At 40.6% G+C, this 25,655-nt stretch overlaps 1 protein-coding gene across 3 annotated transcripts in view; it reads left to right on the plus strand.

Annotated features, from left to right (window-relative positions):
- The window catches only part of MMP16 (matrix metallopeptidase 16), a 187,437-nt gene extending 172,950 nt beyond the window's left edge, over positions 1-14,487 (plus strand). For all 3 annotated transcript variants that reach the window (XM_077351973.1, XM_077351974.1, XM_077351975.1), the window contains one exon: positions 3,341-14,487. In XM_077351973.1, coding sequence (XP_077208088.1) covers positions 3,341-3,675 — 335 coding nt within the window. In that variant the 3' untranslated portion in view covers positions 3,676-14,487. The remainder of the gene's footprint in view (positions 1-3,340) is intronic.
- Positions 14,488-25,655: the final 11,168 nt, after the last annotated feature.

A 25,655-nucleotide genomic window follows, 5' to 3' on the forward strand; every position in this document is an offset into this window, starting at 1 on the left:
TAGCTAACTGATCACTGTAAAATTGTCCCCACCCCTTAATACAGGGCCTGAGGTACAGCTGGAAATGGAATCACATGCTGGGAGGAGGTATTTTCAGCCATAAAACAGCAAGTGCAAAAACAGGCACACCTACTTAGAAGAGTTCCTTGTTTAATTGTCCTGTGTTTATTCAGTAGATTTTTTTTGGGGGGGGCGTGTTTTGGTTCTGTGAGTGCATTTGACATCAGTGGAAATTATGGGTCCTTTTTATTTATTTATTTATTTTATTATTGTATTTATATACCGCCCTTCCCAAAAGTTCAGGGCAGTTTACATGAACAAGAAAATGAGACAGGTAACATCACTTATAGTAACAACAAGGTGATAACAACAATAACATTAACATACTAACAACAACAGTAACATTAAAGAATGGTGGAAACTGTAAGGAGCCTCAGCTGAACTCTTACTGAGACCCAGTGGGTTGGGCAGATTTGTAGCAATTGTAGTGGGGGGGGGGGCTTGGGGACCAATTGGAAGCGATGGTTTAGGTCGTCCTCAACCAAATGCCTGGCTGAGGAGCTCCTTTTTGCAGGCCCTGCAGAATTGTTCAGGTTCCGTCAGGGCCCTGATCTCCTCTGGGAGCTCGTTCTACCAGGTGGAGGCCAGAATGGAGAAAGCTCTGGTCCTGATTGAGATCAAGCGGGCTTCCTTGGGGCCAGGGACCACCAGGAGGCTGGAGGTGGTAGAGCACAAGACTCTTTGAGGGGTGTTTTGTCCTATTGAATTTTTTTTTGTCCTATTGAATTGTGTAATATTTCAAGGGCCAGTAGCTAAGTTATTATTGTGCTAACATTTTCTTCATGTATATGTTACTCAGATGTACCTTGGTAATGTAACCAAAAAGTTCTAAAGAACCTGTTCTAATGTCATTTGCATAAACTTTCAGGAAAAAAAATTTAACATCTATAATGCAAACTTTTCCAGAAAACGTACTCCAACGAAATTATGTCAAGGAGATAGTAACACTACAGAAGGCTAATTTTAATGTCAAATGTTGGAACAAATATCTAATCTATTGCCTTCTGCAACCTATACTTTCCACATGACAAGTGAAGCCCAGTCTTTTTCTGCCTATAAGACTGCAAGAAGTATAGTGTGAGATGAAACAGGTTCCAGCTGTTTGAATGTAGTTCATAAACAGTGGGAGGAAGTTTGCCCATCAGGAAAGTTTGTTTCATGCTGGATTGATGCCACTATTCCGCTGGGACAGAGAAAAGCTTTAGAATCTTTTTGGCAGACAGGCAGAACTTCTGCAATTAGGCACTATTTGTAATTACCCTGGATTTCTGAATGATCAGATTCTAGCTCCCCACAGAAAACAGGAAGCTGTGTACACCTGTTTTTGGTTGGCACAGTTCATGTAGCATTTCCTCTACACGTTGTACGAGTACTGTAGAACAGAATTGGTACAAGGAGCTCAAGACAGAAGGGTAACAAACGGTGATCCTTTGCTTTAATGGATCAGTGGCCCTGAGCTGGGCAGAGGCTCCTGGGACAAAGAAGACTCTGGTTGAGCGTAGTTTGTGAAAGTACCCGGTTTCTTAAGGAGGGGCTTAACTGAAATGTTAATTCTCTCCAGTGTACTAAATGTAGTTGCTTTAGCTCTATCACAAAGTAAGTTGCCTTAGCTCTAACATAAAGTAAGAAGAGATCCTGTTTTACACAAGCAGGAAGCTTAGATGAATGGGGCTCAGCCCAGCCAAAGCCCTTCCAGTCATGAAGAATCAGTTGGAAGGGACCATGCAGGTCATCTAGTCCAACCCCCTGCTCATTGCAGGATTACCCTAAAGCATCCATGATGAGTATCTGTCCAGCTGCTGCTTAAAGACTGCCAGTGTGGGGGAGCTCACCACCTCCTTAGGCAGCTGATTGCACTGCTGAACTACTCTGAAACATTTTTTTCCTGCTATCTAGCTGATACCATTCAACATGTATTTAAACCCATTACTTCAGTTCCTCTCCTCTGCTTTCAACAGGAACCGTTCCCTGCCCTTCTCCAAGTGACAACTTTTCAGATACTTAAAGACAGCAATCACATCCCCTGTCAACTTCCTCTTCTCCAGGCTAACATTCCTGAGTCCCTTTGCTTTTCCTCATAGGGCTTGGTCTCCAAGCCTGGATCCTTCTCGTTGCTTTCCTCTGCAGCTTCTTAATTTTGTCTATGTCCTTTCTGAAGAGACATCCAGACCTGCACACTGTACTCCAGATGTGACCTGACCAATCTGGTATACAGAGTGACTATGACATCTTATGATGCCTCTGTTGATACAGACCCAAACTGTATTCACCTTATTTTACTGCCACATCACACTGTCTGCTCATAGTTAGCTTACAGTGCACAAGTACCCCAGAAGTGTATTTCCCATCCAGTACACATGCATCTCATTTTTGTGACCCAAATGTAAAACTCTGCACTTATCCTTATTGCATTGCTTCTTGTTCTCAATTGGGAACTTTTCCAGGAAGTTCAGTTCTTGTTGAACCCTATTTCTATCTTCTGGAGTGTTCAATACTCCTCCCAATTTGGCGGCATGTGCCAATTTAATGCGTAGTCCCTCCACCACACTAGTCCTGATCATTGATTAAAATGTTGAAAACTACTAGGCCCAGTATTAAACCACTGCTCACCTCCTTCCAATCTGATGAAACACCATTGACAATTACTCTTTGGGTGCACCTAACGATCTGAAAATCCAGTCTGTGCGATAGTCCTTGTTTCATCTCCACAACAACCTGTGTGGGAGGTCTCTCAAACTTCAGAGAGTAGGGGAAAACAGACACACATGACTTGGCTACGTCTTCCCTCCAGCTGTCCATAGCAGTATTTTAAGTGAGAAGGGGCTTTTCTGTGGCCTCCCTGACAGCAAACCATTAGACAAAAGGGAAAAGCTTTTCCTCTCAAGCATGCCCCCTCAAAAGGAATGCATGCGCATGTCCACAGACTCCCCCTGCTTTGCTCATGGAAGTGTCAGTGGCTCAGACAGTGGCTGTTAGAGGCATCCTTCACAGCAGGCCTGAAAGAAAGGAGGGGGGCTGCCTAAGCCTGAGCAAGAGCAGCAATTGGCCCTGAGTGTGGGATACTCCACCAATAGGAGGCCTTGTGACCTTCATTATGTTGTCAGGGTATACAGTCACAATTGTACAGGTCATGATAAGTTTTAGAAGAAATTACATCCTGTAATGATTTAATTCCATTTTGGTGGCTACTACTCACTCTTTGTTTCAGTAGTTTCTTACCAACGTTTCTGGCTACTGGAAATCACAATGTTAACATCGTTATGCTTTTTTCTCCCCTCAGGCTTCACATATTTCTACAAAGGCAAGGAATACTGGAAATTCAATAACCAGGTGCTCAGAGTAGAATCTGGCTATCCCAGATCCATCCTCAAGGACTTTATGGGTTGTGATGGACCAGCAGACCGGGACAAAGACCGACACAACCCTCAAGATGACGTAGACATTGTCATCAAACTGGACAACACAGCCAGCACTGTGAAAGCCATAGCCATTGTCATTCCTTGCATTCTGGCCTTGTGCCTCCTTGTCTTGGTTTACACTGTGTTCCAATTCAAGAGGAAAGGAACACCCCGTCACATACTGTACTGCAAACGCTCTATGCAAGAATGGGTGTGATGTAGGGGTATATTTTTTTTCTCTCCCAGGAGTTTGTGGTAACTTGGGATTCAACACAAGAGCTGTTATGTGGTTTCCTAGCTAGGAGCAGGCATCTGTCCGCCTCGACCAGGGCTGATCTTTAAAACCCAGGGGGGGCTGCCTGCCCTGCACATGAGTGAGAGTTCACTCCAGTGGGAAGCTTCCGTCATACACAGTATCTGCCGTTCCTCCAGTCCTTTGTCTTTCTTTGTCATTCGGTTCTAGCCTTTCCTCTGCACGCTCAATACCCAATGCAAACTATCAGGACTTTCACTAAAGAAGAGGAAATAGAACAACATGAAAAGAGGAATCTCCAGTGTCTCTTGGGGAGGGGGGTGTCTGCTTTAAAGCCTTCTCCCCTTTGAAAGAGTTTTGTGTGAGGTTTTAAAAAAAGGGGGAAATGTAATCAGTTAAAAAAAAAAGAATACAGCAACTATAACACAACAATCACAATGGAACTTTTCAGGAAGTGTGAAGACCCAAAACAGCTTTGTCTCCAAAGAGGATTGCTTTCTGTCAGCTGTGGATATAATCCTATACTCCTACGGATAATTTTCCCCCCTTTCTTTTTGTCAAGTGGGAGACAAGGGTGACACACAGGATTTCAGACTGTTTGGACAGCCATTATCCAACAAACAAGGGGCCAAAATATCTGCAATATAGTAACAGCCTTAATAATACATTCATTTTGTGTTTTATAAACTGTTCTGAGCTCCGTTCTCAATGTTTTAACACATTTATATTCATTACTATATTCTGATAATATCTTTTTATTGATTGGTTTATCTTTTTTGCTTGTTTCCTGTCTCATCCTTTTTTGGATTTTTCCCCCTTCTGAGCTGTACCAGGCCAACAGCCCCAGGCCTCCCGTAAGTCTGTCAGGAACATTTATTTTAAAACCAGAGCAGAAAGCACCAAGAGTTTGAAGTAGATGGCAGTGAACTAAAGTGACACTTAATGTTACAGAGAAGCATAATGCTAATGTTGGGCTTTCGTAATAGGTGGCCCTTTGAGAACTATACTATCGCTGACTGAACGAATTTATAGATCCACCCAAGCAATAGTGCAGAACACCTCAACTTAAAGCGATCCCAGTTTCTAATGCTTAATCTCCTGTAACTATAGGTCAGGTCCTGCTCCCTACATCATAACAGGCCTGGATATCCTGCGCTCCCTCCTCAACTTCACTGTCTTATTACCCTTCTCTCTACTGCTTCCAGGGGTTGCCTGTGGTCTAATGTTGGCTGCCGCATTTTAGTATAAAACTGCACAGCATCATGATGAAACGTGGTGGCAGGCAGCAGGATAAGGCGTTTCACAGGACAGACATTAGTTTGTTTCACCTCACACTGAAATAAAGTGCAATTTTAATTGATTGCACTATGAATGATAATATCACAGAAACAAACTAGCTTAGTGTAGTGGCTAAGAGTGGCCGTTTCTAATCTGGTGAGCCGGTTTTGATTCCCTGTTCCTCCGCATGCAGCCAGCTGGGTGACTTTGGGCTAGTCACAGTCCTGATAGAACTGTTCTCACAGAGCATGCCTGTCGGAGCTTTCTCAGTCCTGCTATCTAACAGGGTGCCTGTTGTGGGGAGGCGAAGGGAAAGCGATTATAAGGTGCCTTGAGACTCCTTCAGATAGTGAAAAGCAGGGTATTAAAAACAACACATTCTACTTGGCTGTTAATTTGGGTGGTTTTGATTAATAATATGGAGATTTGTCTTGCTCAAAATTCACCTGACTACAGTTTTGGCCAGGATATTGTACAATCTAGGGTAATTTAGATCAGTGGTCCCCAACCTTTTTATCACCGGGGACCGGTCATCGCTTGACAATTTTACTGAGGCCCGGAGGGGGTAGTCTTTTGCCGAGGGACATCACTGCCACCTGAGCCCCTGCTCCACTAGCTTTCCCACCAGCGCCCCTGACTTCCCGCCGCCCATTGGAGGGTGCTGCCAGCAGCAGCTGTGCAGTGCCATGCCAAAGGGGAGACCCAGCCATGGCAGCCACCGGAGAGCACCAAAAGTGTGCCGGTGGCAGAGTGGCAGGGCAGCCCCTGAGGCATCAGCCAGGGAGGAGGACGAGAAGGAGCCGCGGCCCGGTATTGTCTGATCCAAGGACCGGTACCAGTCTCCAGACCGGGGGTTGGGGACCACTGATTTAGATGATATGAACATTTCCTGCTGTCCTACACCACCTCTACCGTTTCCTTCTCATCATCCTGTCATGGATGAACCAGACCCAAGTATCCCCCCATATATTTACATTGCATGTTAGAGAACAAAATGGCTCATCTTCTGACCAAACACAAGGACATGAGTTGTTGTTGTTTTTTTTTTTAATATGACCAGGAAAGCCCATCAATGGATAGTTTTTTCCTGCCCACCAACTGGAATAACCGCTTACATTTAAGCTGGGTTACCTTTTATTACAGCCCCCCCCCATCTACTTTTCATGAAACTGAAACATGGGTCCCTGCAGGGTATAGTGAATAGTCTTAAGAAAATCTGAAAAGCAACAGCTTTGATATATAGTGGTTGTTGTTTTTTGTAATGTGATACCGAATGGGCACTTGCCTTAGTTCTCAAAGGGTCAACCAGATCTGTGGCATTTAGCTGTGCATTAAATTGCTGACAGAACCAAGGGACCACCAAAGCATTATGTCATCCTGTGTAATTTTGTGCTAACAGCAGTATTGTCATTTTCATGTGACCTGCAGAGCAGGTTGTGGATCAAATTTTTTTTCCTAGAGAAAAGTCAGCAACTGACAGACCTCTTTTATTGATTTTAGGAGCTGCTTCTTGCAGTCACAGGCTTTTTACAGTCACTGAGCTGTGAACTTATTAAAGGTGTTCAGAAAGAATGCACCCCACAAGTCAGATCCCTGGCTGCTTATGAAAGCCAGGATTCCTGGTGGGTTAGCTTTTGAAACAATGAATAGCTTGCCTTGAACTTTATTGATCTGTTGACTGTCATTACCAAGTTAAACATTGTCTTCTGTGGGGGGAAAAACAACTCTTTGCTGTCTGAATCTCCTTACAATGTATTGTTTGATGTCTTTGCTCTTTGACCTTTAACTTGCAAACTGGCACAAGCTCAAGGGGAAACCTGGTGTTGCTGATCCATTTGGATTGGGACTGGGCTTCTTTTGAAAATAATAATAATAAAAGAGAGGCCTATTATACATTGTCCAAACATTCACCTGTTTTGTTATGGGAGGATAGTGGGTACAATATTCTGGGAAGTGCCCAGGAAATGAGAGGCAACAGTGTTCTTGACCAGCTGCCATTTATTTTATTGGGAAACATAGAAGGACTTCCCATGAAATATGCCCAGTATTTAAAGGGGAAAGCTAGATGGAATAGCTGCTATGTATACATGCACACTCTAAAAATGAACTGCAGTGGAAATTAATTTCTCTTCCGTGCAATTGTCTGCACAAAACAAGTCCTTCCTACAAATAACTCATAGTAAATGTTCTGAAAGAAACAAAAAAAAAACACACACACACTAAAATACTTGAAAAAAAAGCCATAATTGGCTTTTACATTAAAAGGTTTTTTTATATACTAGACTCAGACAATTTCTTACTGATTTCCTAATCCACATTACTGAATCATTTTTTAGAGAGTGTAAGTATATATATGTATTATTTTTTGGTAATGAATAGCTCGACTGCCTTGAATTTATATTTATATTGAGCATAGCATGAAGATTAGTATGCCTTTTTAAATTCAATTAAACATAATTTGGGCTTTAGTTTTAAACTGAGGGTTTGTTTTATAATCGGATGAGGCATGCTATACAGCACTGAAATTTTGTTTCTTTGAACATAAGCAGATGTATGGATGGATGACAAAAATGAGGAGAAAGGGATTGCTTTATAGCACATATGCAATGCAGGTGGAATTTTGACGCTGTCTTCAAGGTATTATATACTGTATGCTTGAGGACATACTACTGTGAGACCATTGCATTACCCTGATATCTATTTCAGTTGCTGTTGCAGGCATACAGCACAGCTGCAGACACAGCTCTGTGCACAGTAAGACCTTCCATCTCTGTAAACCCCAAGGCCTGCAAAACCACAAGGTGGCTATGATTTTGTTTCAAGCAATTACAGCCTGCTCTAGGCAAACAAAGACCTGTCTCTTTGTTCTTGCATTGTTTTTTGGACAACTATAAAGCTGTGGCAAACTTGGTTGACCTGTATTGTTTGTGGGTTTGTTTTTTTTTACCATGGCCAATATATTTAATTGTTACCATGAGAGCTCAAACTCTAGCAAATGTTGACATTCATATGTGAATCTTGCCAGTCCTGAACAGATGTTGGGAGTGTCCAAAAACTTAAGAGATTGTGGGTCTGGTCCATCTGATAAAAGTTAATTGGTTTTCATGTTTATCTGAAATGTGGGCAAAGTATATTTTTGTTTTCAGATGTTCCCAGAAAAATTTTGGGGATGTCAGCCATCACATGTGAATATCAACCATTGCCAATTGTTGGGGCCTTTGCTGTAGCATATGCCTTACCAAAGTATCTGGCAGCGATTTCATTCTTTTTTACTATTCACTTGACAATTTTCCGTGTCTGTCTCATAGCAGCTTACATTTTCAATATAATTATTTCTTCAGAAACAAAGAGATGAGCATGTTGTTGGTTACTCCTTTAAAAAAAATAAGTAACACAAATGCTTATATTTGGAGGAGTTAACATGCAGTAATTAATGCGAGAAGGTAAGTAAGATAATATGGAGTGCTTGCTATAAGGTACATCATGGTTATGTGGATATGTAATAGTGATCTATTTAAAAGTGCATTATATATTGGGTAAATTGGGGGGAAACATTTGGGACAGGGTTTTTAAATTACCTTTTTTATTGATTATTTTGCAACAGGAGCTTACTGCCCATTTGTTCAAACTTAGATATGGAACCATGCCTGTGTTTTTAAGCACAGGAGTTCAGAAAACACAGGTGTGAATTTATAAGTTTAGATAGTGAGTAATAACTCTGCTTCACAAGGGGAGGGGGAATGCTGACAACCATTTTGCACTTGATTTGCAAGTTATATTATTCTTTAAAAAGACTTTTTACTATAAACCTTGGTGAAGGCCAGAACAGGTTCTTCAGTTTCAACATTTACAAAAAGCAGGTGAAAATGAGTTCTGAATCAAGAGGTGGTGCTTGTGTGCAGCAGTATATTTCTGTGTTTTAAATGCAATCAAGAACAAGGCCTGTGGCTCCAGAAATGCTGACAAATTAATTGTAGCAAGACTCTACTTTGTCAGATGCATGAAAGACGGAGTACTTATAAGCCTAGATTCCATTTTTAATAGATGCATCTTTATTCATATGCTCATAGTCCACACTGGGAATTAGTGCAATGCAACAAAGCAGATGCTATCAATGTGTTACAGTCAATTAAAACAGTTATAGCTTATTGTAAAAATTGATGAATAGCACAATATTGTTTGCAATAATTGAAGGGGAAAATCTTTGAGCTATCCATTTATTGGGGGGGGATATAAGAAACTTAAGTAAATACTTTTGTAACTAGAAAGGAAAGAATATGATCATGCTCCAAAGGAGCCTTTCCAAATCTCCCTGAATTTAATATGTATTTTATAATTTCCTAGTAACATTTTTTGTGGTCAGAAAGGGATTTTAAGCAGCATTAAATACAGGGCAAAAGGCTGTGGAACACACCGGTGCAGTGAAGTTTAGTGTTGAGAATCCCCATATCTTGCACTGTTCTGGAGGTGATTAGCAGACTGCTGACATGTCTGTAGTCTCATTTGAATATACCTGGTCTGTGACCCAAGGTAACATATATTGCTTCACTCTTGATCTATTTCATCTCCAATCCCTATCACGCAGTCTAAGCCCATGAATATTTTTTGGAAATAAGTTCCTTTGAATTTAATAAGAATTCCAAGGCAGTGTTCATTGAGGGGCAACTTAGTAATATTGTTTGTGCTGTTCAGACAATTATCTCTGCCAATGTGCTTTTGACAATTGCTTTAAAGTCCTTTATTTGAGGACTGCAGGTAACACCACAGGCATAATTCTATTTTGAATTTCTTTGTCTCAGTTTCTTTGCATCCTGATATTAATAAAATGCTAAAACAGGGGGTTCCAGTAAGAATGTAGTACATTCATGTAGATCCTTGATGTCTAAATATTCAGCAAGTTGTAGTTAGACACCAAAACTATCACCCTTAACGGAATATATCCTTGGTGCAGTCAATAGAGATAAAAGTCCTTTCTGCTTCAAAGGCTGATTTTCTGGCCATGTAGATTCTGATGTCTTTTGCCTTTTCAAATGGCAAATGAGGAGTCAGTTTCACTAAGCAGCAGCCTAAATATGTTAACCATAACAATGGGCCATACTTAAGCATAAGCCAAATACCATCCTCTCTTGCCCTGCATGCAAAGGCAGGGTTCATCTCCATTTGCCTTACCTGTGTCTTGATTCTTTAGTGACCAAATGGTAGAAATTATAAATTATAGAAATACTTTTATTCAGATTTGAACCAGTAATGGGATACATTTAATTGGATAGTAACAGCTGCTAAACTAGGGCTAAACTAGAGATATAGATGCCAATGCCATTTTTAAATCATTTAAAAATGCTGTGGAAAGCTGTTTGGAAACTTGAGAAGTCAAGGGGAGAAAAGCAAGATTGCCTGATCCCACTGCATTGCAGGCGTGATCAGGATAGGACCTTTGTTTCATTTTTAAATGGCCAAGTTCAGCTTTAAAATGGTGTCATCATCCATGGATTAGACATTCCTGCCCTTTGAGCAGTTCCTACAATGTCTCCTGTGTAAGGGTAGTTGACCTGTGGTCCTCCAGATGTCCATGGACTACAATTCCCATGAGCCCTGTCCTGTGTTACCTAGCAAAAGTACTCCAAAGCAAGACTGCAAAATCTATGTGGCCATCAAGGACAAACCTTCTGATAATCCGTTAACGCACAGCCTTTGGACTGTAGTCATTATGCATCCAGGGACGTACTACAAAATGATCCTGTGAAACGAAGGAAACACCATTTTGTGATTGCCTGGAAAAGACCTGTTTATAAGATATATTTCTACCTACTAATGAACATGTAGCGCGGGGGGGGGGGGGGAACCCTGCCTGCTGGGACTGCTTGGATAGCATTCCTTTTTGTCACCAGAGAAGCAGATCTAAGTCTGCCGTCAAACTCTGTATATCCACAAATCATTCTGCATCTGTATAGCAGTAATTTGCGCCATTCTTAAATTGTGCTTTCCTCAGGAATTTTGATATGCCCTGGCTTTCATTCAGGAACCATATAAATCAGATTACTGACAGAACACCCTCTCAGTCGGGAGAAGAAGCCAAAAAGCAGTTTGAAACACCATGATACCAGGAAATGTATGTAGAGTTCAGCTTCCTGCAGATGTAAATGAATGAAACAGATCGTGGAAAGGGGTCTTGCTAGGGCACTCATACATCCGATTCTCGCCCCCCCCCCCCCCATAAACACCCAGTTGCTCTCAGCGGCATAGTGGCACTTAATTTTTTTTAAAGAAGTATCTTTGTTAAGACATTTATTCCCATCTCCCCTTGAAATAAATGCTGCTTTACAAGATTCCAGATCTGCTGGTTTTTGCACAAGCTATTATACTGACTTTGGTGTTTAATAACACAGAAAAAAATATATTCAAATAAATTGTCCTTTCATTGGACAAATAATTATAGTTGTATGCCTTTTATCTGTCCCTTGCCATTTTGCTATATAAAAAGAAGAGTTACTAAAAGGCTGACAGGCATAATATAATCCCCTGTGTGCTATGTTGAGTTTGGGAGGCCTCTACAAACCACTCAAGCTGGAATACATACCTGATTTTGAAATTCAGTAGGTATCTCCTCCTGTAATTTGTAAACTGGACATCTGGCTTTATGTCTTGCAACCCCTGTGATCGTATAATAGGATTACACACACTCTCAACGAAACAGTGTGGGCTTTATGTTGTGTGTGCACATTTCTCTTGTTGTCAGTGCTGCTAACTTGCTCTGTATCTTCAAGACCCTGAATAAGCAACAGGTCATTTTGTTCTTTTTGTTCTCAGTTTTGATTAGTACATAATTTGTACTAGTGTGGTCGGCTATAAATCTCAGCCACCTATTGTTGCGGACCTAAATTGCATCACCAGATGCCATTTTTGGAGTCAAGACATTACTTTTTCTCTTAAGATCATTGATAAAGGAAATGCCATACATAGTCATGATGGCATTTTACAGAAGGCTGGATTCCAGCCATATTAACATTCTTTTTTTGCAATTTATTTCTTTCAGATTTCTGTAGTAAAAAAAAGTGTTAACCACTGATCCAATCCTGGTCAGCTTTCTCAACGTGGTCTGCTTTGGAATAGTCCCCATGGTAATATTTGAAGGCTTCCTCCAACTTCATTATTCGCAATGCTTTTGTCTCTCTCCATAGAAATCACTTTGGCATAAGCATCACGGTGGTCAGGCTATTTTGAAGGACTGTAGGGAAGGTTGCTGTTCTTTAGTTATTGAGAGTTTATTATGGGGAAGCAGATATATGGATGCGACTGATATGTTTCCTGTTGTGACTGAGCCGTCTGATGGTGGTAGCTATTTATTTTATTTCCACGGTAGTGGGAGCTGAGAGGTTTCAGGAAATCCGGGCATGTTTTCCTGTGAGTTTCATAAAGGACTTTTTACGCTAGCTCTTTTCCTCCCTCATTCCTGACACATATGGTTTCTGCAATTTGTCTTTGGTTGGAATATGCCTGCTCGTCCCCCACCTCGAAGAGCTAACCAAACCTTAAACACATAACAAAATCCCAGCAGTTGTTTCCTGTTTAAAACAAATGTTGCTTTAGGAAGCAGTAACTTTAAAAACATAAAAGTAGCCGAAGAAGATACATAACTATTCTACATTTCTACAAATAAAATGAGTCTGTCCCCTCCCACCTTCGAAGCATGCATGTATTTGCACAAATGCCTGCTTGGAGCTGTAAGGCTGAAATAGCTAAAAAGACAATTGTGGGGGGAGAGGAGGGGCAGACAGAAAAACATTAAGTACTTCCTGTCTTTTCAACTGATTTTCCCAATGTATATTTATGTGTCTAATTAGGCCAATAGATACAGGACGTAGTTAGGAACCACAAGGCCCAAGTTTCTTCTTTCTAGTTCCAGTGGGATATGCAATCATTTATTTTGAAAGGAAGCTTGAGGTGGTACCAGCAGATTGGCTCTCGGTGACCCATTATGCACGGAGGGGAAGGTCCGCATTCGGGGTGGAATGGCGTCGTCTAAAATCACTGATAACGCACGGCGCCGGCTGCAACCAGCCGCAGATTCAGTGCAGGCCACCGAAAAAGCTGTGTTAGCGAAACGTGGAAGTAAGCAGAGCTTCCAGGCGACCGGGGCACAACCAGAAGTGGTGCCAGGGTCACCGCGTGCATAATCGGTTACTCTGGGTTTTGCCGCTGTTGTGTCCCATCCCGTGCGTAAGCGGTTTGCTTCACGTCTTCCCCCTCCACGTTTTCCAAGTGACCCAAAATCGCCATTTTGGCAGCCGTGCATAATAGGCCAGTGAAATACTTCAAAGCATGCCCACGTCTCATTTCATTCAATATAACATAATCCTTAATGGCGTATGTGGCATTGTGTCTGCCACTAGTACCAGCATGGCTTATTATATACAAATCAACTAAAAATCAGCTTCCCTTCTTGTGGCTGATGATCCTTTATGATCTTCTTACTTACCAGGCATTTACATTTTGATTAATCACATTTGCATCTTGAACCATGGCATCTGGAAGTATGTAACCCTACAAGCAAGCCAGAATGACATCCTAACAGGCTTTGCAGGCTGTGGAAACATTCTCAACACTCTGACTACTGGATCAGGAACCATATAGGCAGGTGCTATGATGGGGGCCACCCAGAGTATGAGATATTTCAAGGAAGTAAACCCCTCACAAATATGGCTGTAGGCTTTTTTTCCACTCTTTAGGCCCATGCACATTTCATTCCAGAGTCGGGGTCATAGTGACGTATGTGAGCAGACAGACAACTGGGGAATGAAACAAAGTTCTTTTACAATTTCCACCCCCACCCCTCATTTATGTTATTGTACAGATCCCCCTGCATTCTCTCATTATTTTCTAAATCAGGGGTGGGCAAACTGTGGCCCTCCAGATGTCCATGGACTACAATTCCCATTGCCAGCATTCGCTGGCAGGGGCTCATGGGAATTGTACTCCATGAACATCTGGAGGGCCACAGTTTGCCCACCCCTGTTCTAAATGAATGACGTGTTACTCTTACAAGTAGTTTCTTTGGACAAACACAAAATTTGTGTGCAAAAGCAAGGCCGACTACATGGTGCTAAAGTGTATAATGACTGTCGAATATAATCAGGCAAAAATTTGTGGTGCTTAGACTAATTTTTTTTCCATTGGTTCCTTTTTTTTTTTCTTGATCAATGGCTTTAACAGTATTTTATTATAGATGCATTCATTTTATTAGTAAACCAAGGCCTCATAGTACACTGTTAAATAAGAATGGGTTAATTAATCTATGTACCAGCTCACCAAGCTATTATCATTTAACTACTTATAACATTGCGTAATTAAAGGTCAAGGGGTCATGATATTAATCTCATTGTGTTAGAACATTTTCATGATGGAACATTTTCAATCAAGTTCTTATGTTTACAAGTCTATGATAATCGTTTGACTGCTGCGGCAACCATTAACCACACAATAAAATGTCACATGCTAGAATTGTCTTTTTTTATTTTTTATTTTTGGTTCTTGTCCTGGCAATCAAAGAGTTAAGGGCTGTGCAGTGATTTTGTTTTCTATTTATTAATTTATATTTATTTTCTTGTTTTCTTTCATGGAGGGGGGGTTGGGTCAGGGCAGTTCTCGTCTGCTGTAAGTGTCTTAACCAAGGGAAGGATTAAAATGACTTTTTTATACTATCTTATGTACTTAGCATCATTTCATTGTGTTGTAATTAAAAAAACAAAACCCTGTCAATAAATAAGAGAGCAGAAAAGGCATTTCATAAAGCCACTGTGGTTTTATTTAGTGTGTGGTACTTAGAGCGACACAGTTTTGATCACCTGGCACATTCTGTCATTCACTAACTCTGTGCTAATGGTGAATGTGCAGAATGTCCCTTCAAACACTTGGGTTGGACAGGAACACTCGCCTTCCCTTAAATTATCACCGTGAATAATCTGTAAATGAATGAATCTTTGTTGGCATTCAGAAGAAAGTGTCTAACAAGTAAACAAATGAACCAGAAATGACTTGCGGGGGGGGGGGGGCTCTCATTTCCCCACCCCCACTCTTTTTCCTTTCCCTGAAAGCTTCCATGGTCTCTTCCTTTCGCCTATTTCTTTCTCTCCTTCCCCTCCACCACCCTCTTTTATCTGTCCCTCATCTTTAGCTTTCTGTGGTAGCCAATGCTCTGGAAAACCCTGGCCTTGTACACTCTCTGCTGCCTGTCCCAGTTGCATGGTGAGGAACCTGCAAGGACTTGTGAGGGCACCTCACTTTTCTGTAGATCCCTCTCCTATGATAGGCCTTTTCTTGTACCTGAGGAGACCCACGTAGGATCTAATGGTTTTGAAGAGACAGGTTTGTTTTAAACTGTAAAGCTTCCCATCAGTTTCAAACTGTTCTTCAGATAGCAAGTGGATAGCTTTGGGTTTGCCATCATGAGATAAGTTCTGTGGATAGCAGAAAGACAACAGAATCACGGATGCAGGAGTTATATGTAAATAACAAATATTTATTTAAATACAGATTGTTTTAAAATAACAGATCAGCAGCACAGGGCTCCAGTGAGTCTAAGGAGGAATCTGGCTAAAGGCACATAAATTAGCTATGTCTTCAGAATGTGGTTTGAATTCTCTTGAATGCTTTCAGGTATAAACAGGCTTTTACTGACTAGCCACTACTTTGGATCCTTTCACACAAACATCACAGCAGCTTGCCTTTTCTCAAATGTCAGAGTAAACTGTACAAGGTCTGCTCATGACCAGAGACAGGACTTATGATTGGGTTCTCCCCTACAGCAGAGTTAAACCTCCCAGGCAGAGCTACCCTCGAAACTCTGCACTCTTGCACTGAGGCTGACTTAAACCACCACTGAACTCTCCTAGGAAGACATGATTTCCACTGCCACCGTGCTTTAGCAGCTCAGAGGTGAAACAACTGAGTTGCTTTTTATTTTCCCCCTTCGAGGGCAAGACAGCCTCCTGCCCATCACACCTCCTCATATTATTTCCTCTTTCACTCCTCTTGGCAACTTTGTTATCCTCACCTTTCTTGCTTCTTTCTACCCACCCACACGCCTGTAATAATAATAACAATAACAACAACAGTTTAAAAAAGATTTATTTATATCCCATCCTTCCATATTGCTCAGGGCAGGTAATAATGGTAGAAGTATACAACATTAAAATTTTAAAACAGTACAATTCTCACTCCCCCCCCCATCTAAAATTTCTAGACAGAGAGGTTGGCAAAAGCCAGTCTTCCAGCTCTCTTCATCTTCCCAGTTGTGAGACCAGTATTTTGGGGTGGATGTTATCTTGGGCCTTGCCCATAAACCTGGTGAGATAACTCCATCTTGCAGGCCCTGCCGAACTGGATTAGGTCCTGCAGGGCCCTGGTCTCTCCCAGGAGCTCATTCCACCAGACAATATGGAGGGCATTTTCACCTCCTTTGGGCTGGGGACCCTGAACACATGTTGATCTGAAGTTATTAGTGCTCTTGGAGGATTATAAGGAAAAAGTCAGTCCCAAAAGTACGCAGGTCCCAGACCATTTAGGGCTCTAAAGGTGAGTACCAACACTCAGTCTCCAATCTGGAGTCAATATAGCAGGGCAAGCACTGGTCTTATACGTGCCCTTTACTGACTCCCAGTCAGGATTGGTGCAGCCGCATTTTGAACTAGTTGAAATTTCCAGAGCAGTCTTGAGGGGAATCCTGTGTAGAGAGAGATGTAGAAATCTAATCTAGAGGTGACCATCACATGGATCATAGCCTAATTTTTATGTGCTCCCCCTCTTACTATATCATCTATTTATTTCAGTTAGACTTCAGTTTTATCTACAATGGGGACCCAAAGCATCTAACGTCATTCCTCTCCTCTCCATTTTATTCTCACTAGAATTCCATGAGTAGAGATACCAGCTCCAGCTTTGCACATGCCTGAAGATTTGGTGGTGGAGCCTGGGGGGGGGGGGGGGAGATATTTCTGCAGGATATAGTGCCATATAATCCACTCTCCAAGGCACCCATTTTCTCTTGTGGATCTGATCTCTGTAGTCTGGAGATCAGTTGTAATTCTGAGAGATTTTCAGGCTCCACCTGAAGGTTGGCAACATTTTCTGTGAGGTACATGATTTTCAAAACAAACAGATTCAGCATAGTTCAAAACAAAACATTCATCTCATTGAGTCCATAAGGTGCCAAAGTTCCAAGGGTATAGATCCAGAATGACTCTCTTCCTGTGCAGCCTGAAGACTAGATTAGCAGGAATTAAGACTTGTTTTGCCATCCAGAAGCATAGCTCCTTATCAGTGTGGTTGAAGACTGCAAAGTGAGAGGAGCTGAAAGTTTCTTGGTCCTGATACAGCTTCCATGCTTGCAGATGTGAGTTTTAAGAGGCCCAGTAAAACAACCCTCAGAGGAGCTTCCATGGACATTCCATCATATAGAATTGCAATTGACATAAGAGTTGTAAAAAATCTTGTCATAGATGAGTTGCGAAATATATTTCTTTTAATAGAAAAGGCACATACTGCACAATGCTCAAAAGGGATATTCCGCTGAGGGATTCCTCTGTCCTAAACTCTCTTATCCTGCTCCTGACTAACATGTCCTGAAGGTTTTCAGGTAAAGCGAGGAGGACCTCTGCACCTGGAAATATTAGATGGGAAATGCCAGTGTTTCTGAATAATGTTTTTAATCAAGTTGTACATTCTATTATAGGTAAACACTACCACCAGTGTTCTGTTCATTCCATTTAGGAGTTAAAAGAGGTGATCTGGTAGTGTTTTTAGCCTGGGAGTGTTTTTAGCCTGTTTTGGAATCTTGGCAGAAAAAAACCCTGCCTGATGGTTGTTTTATCACTATTTAAATCTCAGACTGCAAACTGCAATGCCTTCTAAGTCTCAGAAGCTCTGAATATGGCAGATATTTTTGAGATGGTAAAGATGAAAACTGTCACTGACTAAGAAGGAACTGTCATCAGTAGGTTTCCCATAAACATCTGTCTGTGTTTCTATGCCATCTTCTATAACCACAACAACTAGACAATCGAAGATGGATTTGTCAAACCTCATATTATTTTTGACGGTATCACGTAGAGTGTTAATATATTGGCCAAACTGATCAATAATTCTTCAAGTCCAGATAATGAAAACATCATCTAGGAATCTATGAAGTGATATATTCCATATAGAAATACCTACTTTGCATGTAATTGTTTTCCCACTTATCCATAATGAATTAACTTAGATGAATTAACTAATTCTCAGACAAACTTTCTTGCCAAGAGAATGCGCTGTGGAATTAGGGGGAAATATTTTTTTTAGGCACAGCTCTATGACTTGACATAAAAAAGATGTGGGTGAATTTAAATTTTCTCTCCATTCCAATGCCTCACACAACACTTCTAGAGCCTTATCCTGTGGGCTTTCAGAATATAATGAGACAACATCCTTTGCCACAAACATTTCCTCACGACATTGCATTCTTGATGTGATTTTTAAAAATCCATGGTAACATGTAAATAGAATCCTAAGGTAGGGACAAAAGATTTTATGAAAAGGTCCAAATCTATAGCCAGGTGTTCCAGTATGGATTCACATCCTGAAACTATCCTGGAACAGGAAGAATACCTTTATGTGTCTTAGGTAGCATGGAGAACTGAGGCATTCTTCACTGGCAGTCTTCAAGCAAAGGTTGGATACACACTTTTCTTGGATGCTTTAGGATGCTTTGGGCTGATCCTGCGTTGAGCGCCTCTCTCCAAATTACTTGGATTGTGCCAAACTGGTATCTCAACGTGTTCTAGCCTATGTATTTCTTCTAAGACCAACTCTTGAAAAACCAAATCCTGGGAATGGTGTGTGTGTCTGCTTTAAAATAGTATGTTAATCATGGCTTTCTAAACAAGGATTGGACTTCCATCATCAACTGAAATGCATTTATTAGTGGAGCAGATACAAATGAAAAGCCTTTACCGAGAATAGAAAGTTCAATTTTAAATAGAACTTAAATCTGTGGGGTCTGAGAGTTTTTTCTGATCATAGGGTCTGGTGTTCTGAGGCTTGCATCTCATCCCTGATTGCAACCCAGACCTTAAAAATTATCCTCTTTCTTAATTTTGTAATGGTTAATGTTGTTATGTGATCTAAGTAAGAATACGTGTCAAATATAGTTTTAAAGGACATGGATTTCTTAGTATCAGTAGCTTTAAATGGTGTCCAGTTATAAACTGCTCTCATAATAATTTTTTTTTGTCCCTTTGAGACCTCTTAAATTAAATTTCTTTCCGTTCTGGGAACTTTTAAAATCTACCCATATGGCTCATTTTATACATAAAATTGCTTCAATTCAAAGAAGTCTTAATGCTTTTTTTCAATTGTTTAATACCTGCCTCAAATTTAGACCTTTCAGCTATCCCTACCCCCTACTAACAATTCCATCAAGTCCATAAGTCATTTGTTTACGATTGCAAACTCTATCTTTAAATTGTTCATCATAAGGAAACATCCTAGAGCTTTTTTCTTATATGTAGTCCCCTTAGTATGATTTTATTCTGACAAAAATCCCCAAGATCCCCTGCATGAGCACCAATTTTCATTTTTTCCTAACATGGGACCCCCCACTCATTGCTTTCATCAGAATGCATATCTCCATTAAAAGTGGCTGATTCGATAATGATAAAATGTACACAGCGCCATAGTAAATGAATAATCAAAATACAAAAAGCATTTGCAGAAATCTTGTAAGCCAAACAATTTAAATCAAGAAATTACAAGAATATTTTTCAAAACAACATCATCAACAACTGGTTTTAGAGTAATTAGCTTATAATACAAAACTGAGTAACGATTGAATAAGCCACCGGTTTTAAGCTTGTTTTCAGCTGAAAGCCTTCTTCCAAGAATCTGAAAAAAAATTATACACAAATAGGAAAGTCACAAAGCAGAAGACTTGAGATTCCTGGTTTTGAAAGTGCTACAGAGGACAGAATATAATCATCTGAATATGGATGTTCTCTTATCCAGGGAGGAAAATTATTTTATCTATAGACTACTTCCATATGATTATGAATCATGAAATGTGAAATATGAAATTGAGTTTCCATTTGTAAAATACTACTACTGTCCCTTTAACATTTATTTTTTTGGAAATTTTTACTGTATCTTTAATATGATTAAGCAGTTCAGAGCCAGCTGGCTGGATTAAATTTACTGAGTTTTGTTGCAACCCGAAGGTGCAAAGAAGCAGTTATGTATCAACAACCTTACTTGTCGCCTTGGTAAGCTTTAGATAGGGTCTGTCAAAATCCTTTTTGCTTAAGATAGGAGACTAATAATCATTGTTATTTTTCTTAGTTACACTTAGAAGCTCTCTGAGCCTTTTGCAGCTAGTGTGAGATGCAGCCTGGTTTGTGTATCTAAATGGTATGTGATTTGTAATACTTTGTCAAGTTTAACGACACAAATGAAAGTGTATAATTTTTGTTTCAGATTCTTGGAAGAAGGCTTTCAGCCGAAAACAAGTTTAAAACTAGCGGCTTATTCAATCGTTACTCAGTTTTGTATTATAAGCCAATTACTCTGAAACCAGTTGTGACGATGTTGTTTCGAAAAATATTCTTGTCATTCCTTGATTTAAATCGTTTGGGTTACATGGCTTCCTCAGATGCTTTTTGTATCTTGGTGATTCGATAATGAGGCAATGTGTTCATCTTTGTAATGGAAAATATTAAAAACTTTGAGCACAATCATGCCAGTTGCAGTTAATTTCCCAATTAAAACTATAGAGCAAAAAGTGGAAATCCAAGGATAACCATTGGCGCTTTGTGGCCTGGCCCTTACAAGTCCTCCCTCAAAGGCCAAAACGGGCTTGGAACGAGGTCCTATCTCTCCCTGTCCCTTTTATTGACTGAAATCAGGCAATACTGTTGAGGCTGCCTTGCAGTTCCCACAATGGCCACTGAAGGCATTCACTTCTTAAATTTTGGGCTGCTAAAATGGTGACCATGACAGAGATTTAGAAAATTATTCATGGGGTGGACAAAGTGGATTGAACTTTTTCTCCCTCTCCTACAGCACTAAATTTGGAGGTACCCAATGAAGTTTATGGGCAATTATTCAATGGGTCATTACATTGTGGGATTCACTACAGGTAGTAATAAAGATGGATAATAGTATAGATGGCTTTAAAAGGGAATTGGACAGATTCATGGAGTGGAGATCCATCAATGGCCATGGGCAGAAAAGAAAACCTAAATATCTAAAAGAAGCAAACCTCTGAATACCAGTTCCTGGAGGAAACATCAGAGGAAGACCTTTATCTCTATGCCCTGTTTATTGCCCCTCCAGGGCATATGGCTGATCACTGTGTAAAACATGATACTGAACTGGATGGATCATTGTTCTGATTCAGCAGGATCCTGCTTATGTTCTTGTGGTACAGGAGAAGAAAATTCATGAAAAAATAACTCTGTGCCAAGGAAATTCCAGGTGCGATCCAAGCCATTGTTTAGTTTAATTCTGTCTTTGCTGGTCTGGAAATGGCTGGTGACTGGATCTGAATATTTTCAAAGATGTTATGGGAAGCTCAGAATCCACACCTGAGTACACTTTTAGTTAGTTGTTATAATGTGCCATGATGTCTCTTATGATATGTTAGTAAACATTGACCTTGGCATGTCATGAATGTCCTCAGTTGTCTAAATTATGCTTAAAGTCATTTAGCCTGCCAGTTCTAGACTTCACTGCCTCACCTAAGAACTTTTATAAAAAGCGAATACGCAGTTGAACTACATGAAAGAAATCCGTGACAGTGATTCGAACCACACAAAAAAATGGACAGCTGCCATTATAACCTACTGACGATTCTCATCTGCAAGTTGAGCAGAACATGGCCACCCAATGCACATTCTCTCCTTCTTTTCGAATGCTGGAATATGAACACTGACCTCAAGCTGCCACTAACACCATTGGCCTGAGATACATTTTAATGCAATGATTGACACACATATCCTTTTCAGAAAACACCATTCCTGCAGTAAGCATATTAGGTCAAAAACATATTATGCATTATTTGACACTGAATCCCTTATTATGTTCCATTCCACAGTCTTTTGCTTATTATATGTGCTGATGTATGAAAAGTGTTACGGCTTTACTAAATCATATCTACTTCTACATCTAGGGTAGCACAATGACCAACCCTAATTTAAACACTGGAATTGATTAGATTTTGGTGTGGACAGTGTTGATGTTGTTATAGTCAAGTCCTGACATCTTGAAGCATCCCAAAGCTTTCAACATGATCTTTAATATTATGTTCGCATGTGTTTGTTTGTTCTCCTTCAGCTGCAAATTATCTGGGATCAGTGTATATGAACCTGCTCCCACCCCCTATCTAATCTTTTCTGAGAACTGAAATGTTCTACTGAGGCCCTTTTCAATGTGCCTTCCCTTTCAGCAGGTAAACCTAGTGTTAGCATTACTAGTAAAATGCCAGTTTAAGCCAGTCTCATTTGCCCAGTTTTTAAAAAAAAATAACAGAAATCAAGTTTTATGGTTTTACTTCTGGTGGAAGTTATACAGTTCATTGGTTCATCTATATTACTGTTGTATTTTTTTTAATGCTGTGATGTATTTTCCAAGTTTGTAAACCATCTTACAGATGTAAAATATATTTTGAAGGCTGCTATATTTAAAACATACGATTGCCAGCCATCATATAGTTAATTCTTTAAATCAGACAATAAAACCTCTAGTTTACAATGCCATGGGATTTTAGTTGTTAGACATGTGTAACCAATGCACAGAAACACTCAACTTCATTGACTTGTCTAGATATATTCTTATTTGACAGCTAGTGTGTTATAGCGGTTAGAATGTCAGATTAAGGCCTAGAAGAGCCGGCTGACATCCTCATTCACCAGTTGCAGTGACTGGCAACTGGTAGGAGCATTGCGGGAGGGGGCAGCATCCCAGGGGGAGATGAAAAAAGGGAAGGCTTAATCTACTTTCAGGTAGTTTTTACCATAGAGTTTCTGGAAGTTCCTAGAACTACCTGGAAAAGACACATGGTTGTTCTAGAAATTATTAGGAACTCTATGGTAAGAGTTTTTGGTGATTCCTACATCTATGCTACATCTATCATGAGCCTCTTGTGGCGCAGAGTGGTAAGGCAGCCGCCTGACAGCTTTGCCCATAAGGCTGGGAGTTCAATCCCAGCAGCCGGCTCAAGGTTGACTCAGCCTTCCATCCTTCCGAGGTCGGTAAAATGAGTACCCAGCTTGCTGGGGGGTAAACGGTAATGACTGGGGAAGGCACTGGCAAACCACCCCGTATTGAGTCTGCCAAGAAAACGCTAGAGGGCGTCACCCCAAGGGTCAGACATGACTCGGTGCTTGCACAGGGGATACCTTTACCTTTACCTTTACATCTATGCTTTATCATTTCTGGGTAGCTCTAGGAATTTCCAGGAACTCTATGGTAAGAACTTCTTGAAAGTAGGCAATGCCTTATTTTTCTTCTTAATTTTCTCTTATTGCTGCTTTTTTGCAGCAGTGAGGAACAGAATATGGAGATGGGGAATTCCACATGCCCACCAGGAGTTTGGCAGTCCTGCTAAAGAACACAGCCTTCTAAACCCTTACAGGAATACGCAGCTTGCAAATGACAGCAAAGAGGCTGCAATAACAAAAGCTGCTACAGAAAACTAAAGAAAATCATGGTTTAAAAAAACTATTACATGCTGCTTAGATGGGGAATTTGTTTCGTTCTCGTATTAATTATGACAAGTACAAAACACTTAATTTGTATAAATATTGTAATTTATAATAAAAGAAACGCACAAGTTTAATTTGTAAAACTGAGACATATTGCACAGAAGGACCTAGACACATTGGTTAAATGCTGACTACAGCAAAACTTCATAAGCCAATAGACATGAATACTGGATATCTGGCATCAAATTCAGCTCAGGCTTATGAGAAAATCACAACTGTGGGAGTAGGAAACTGGAACCTCCTTTATACCTGGTATGTTCTGCAAAAGAGCAGAGAAACCTGAGAAGTCAGTAGAATGGTACATTCCAGTGCAGGGCTTGCCTTTGGAATTTGCTGATTCAGTGCTTCCTTCCAGAGCCTCACATTCCATAAAGTAGAACTGTTTCATTCTCTTAAACTTCTTTTGTCTACGGATATAGTTTAAGCTTCACTAAAACTTCTAACTTAAATGGCATTCAACAGGCTAGGGAGCAAAAAGACTAGTGTTGCAAGTGCTGATGTTATGTACTGGCTTGATACCATATGTGATATAGATAAATGGCCTGTTCTCATGCTAATTTGAATATAGTTTTCCAGAACAAAATGACTGCACTCTTTCTATATTGGTCCCGTAATGAGATTAGAGCTTTTACAGAATGGGGACGGTAGGGGTACAGTTGACCTTTCAAGAATCAACGTAGGCCTGTACTAATGCCACCATGTATGTTTAAATTAATCCTGAAAAAGCACACGACAAATCTATGGAGCAATAAAGGCCCATAGGAAAAGAGGCAGATCTGGTAGATATGTGGGTCTCAGGCAGCTGAACAGTAATATCCATTGAACCAGAAGTAGATTATCAGTATGGTAGATTCATCACTTATGTGCTTATATTGCTTCACTCCAGCAAGCATTTTGTACCTTCCTATATAAGAGCCTCTTGTGGTGTAGAGTGGTAAGGCAGCAGTCACGCAGTCTGAAAGCTCTGCCCATGAGGCTGGGAGTTCAATCCCAGCAGCCGGCTCAAGGTTGACTCAGCCTTCCATCCTTCCGAGGTCAGTAAAATGAGTACCCAGCTTGCTGGGGGGTAAACGGTAATGACTGGGGAAAGCACTGGCAAACCACCCCGTATTGAGTCTGCCATGAAAACGCTGGAGGGCATCACCCCAAGGGTCAGACATGACTCGGTGCTTGCACAGGGGATACCTTTACCTTTATATTTCCAAGTGGTCATCAGTGGCAGACCCAATGTACATGACATTGGTCACAAGTATGCTGGCCCTGATTGCTGTGTATGCATGACTGTTGTATTGTCAGCATGGAATCTATGTGTTAGTTCCCATGATTGGAAAGCAGCATTCCCAGTCTCGGGGACTGAATGCATATACATACAGGAGGTAGAACCAACACATTTGTGCCTGTTCTTCTATGTGCATTGATTTCAACAAATGTAGCATCATCTGTAGAGAGACTGAAGTCATGGCAGCAGACAGTGTTCACTTAGGTGATATTCCTGAAAAAACTGGGATTATGGGGAGAAAACCCTATATGTGAGATTCATACACATCCATACTACTGTATTCTCTAGGTTGGATTATTGCAATGTCATGTGCATTTGGGCTGCCACTGATGACCACTTGGAAATATAGGAAGGTACAAAATGCTTTCTGGGGTGAACCAATATAAGCACATCAGTGATGCATCTACCATACTGATAATCTACTTCTGGTTCAATGGCCTGAGATCCACATATCTACCAGATTTGCCTCTTTCCCTATGGGCCTCTATTGCTCCATAGACTTGTCGTGTGCTTTTTATTAGTCATTACTAACCACTCCAGTTTTGTGGAATTGCCTTCTAGACTCAGTAAGCTAAACCCATGCTCCCTTTCTGCTGGCTTTT

This window comes from Paroedura picta, chromosome 9 (genome assembly GCF_049243985.1).
Source record: "Paroedura picta isolate Pp20150507F chromosome 9, Ppicta_v3.0, whole genome shotgun sequence".
In the NCBI taxonomy this organism is placed as follows: domain Eukaryota; kingdom Metazoa; phylum Chordata; class Lepidosauria; order Squamata; family Gekkonidae; genus Paroedura; species Paroedura picta.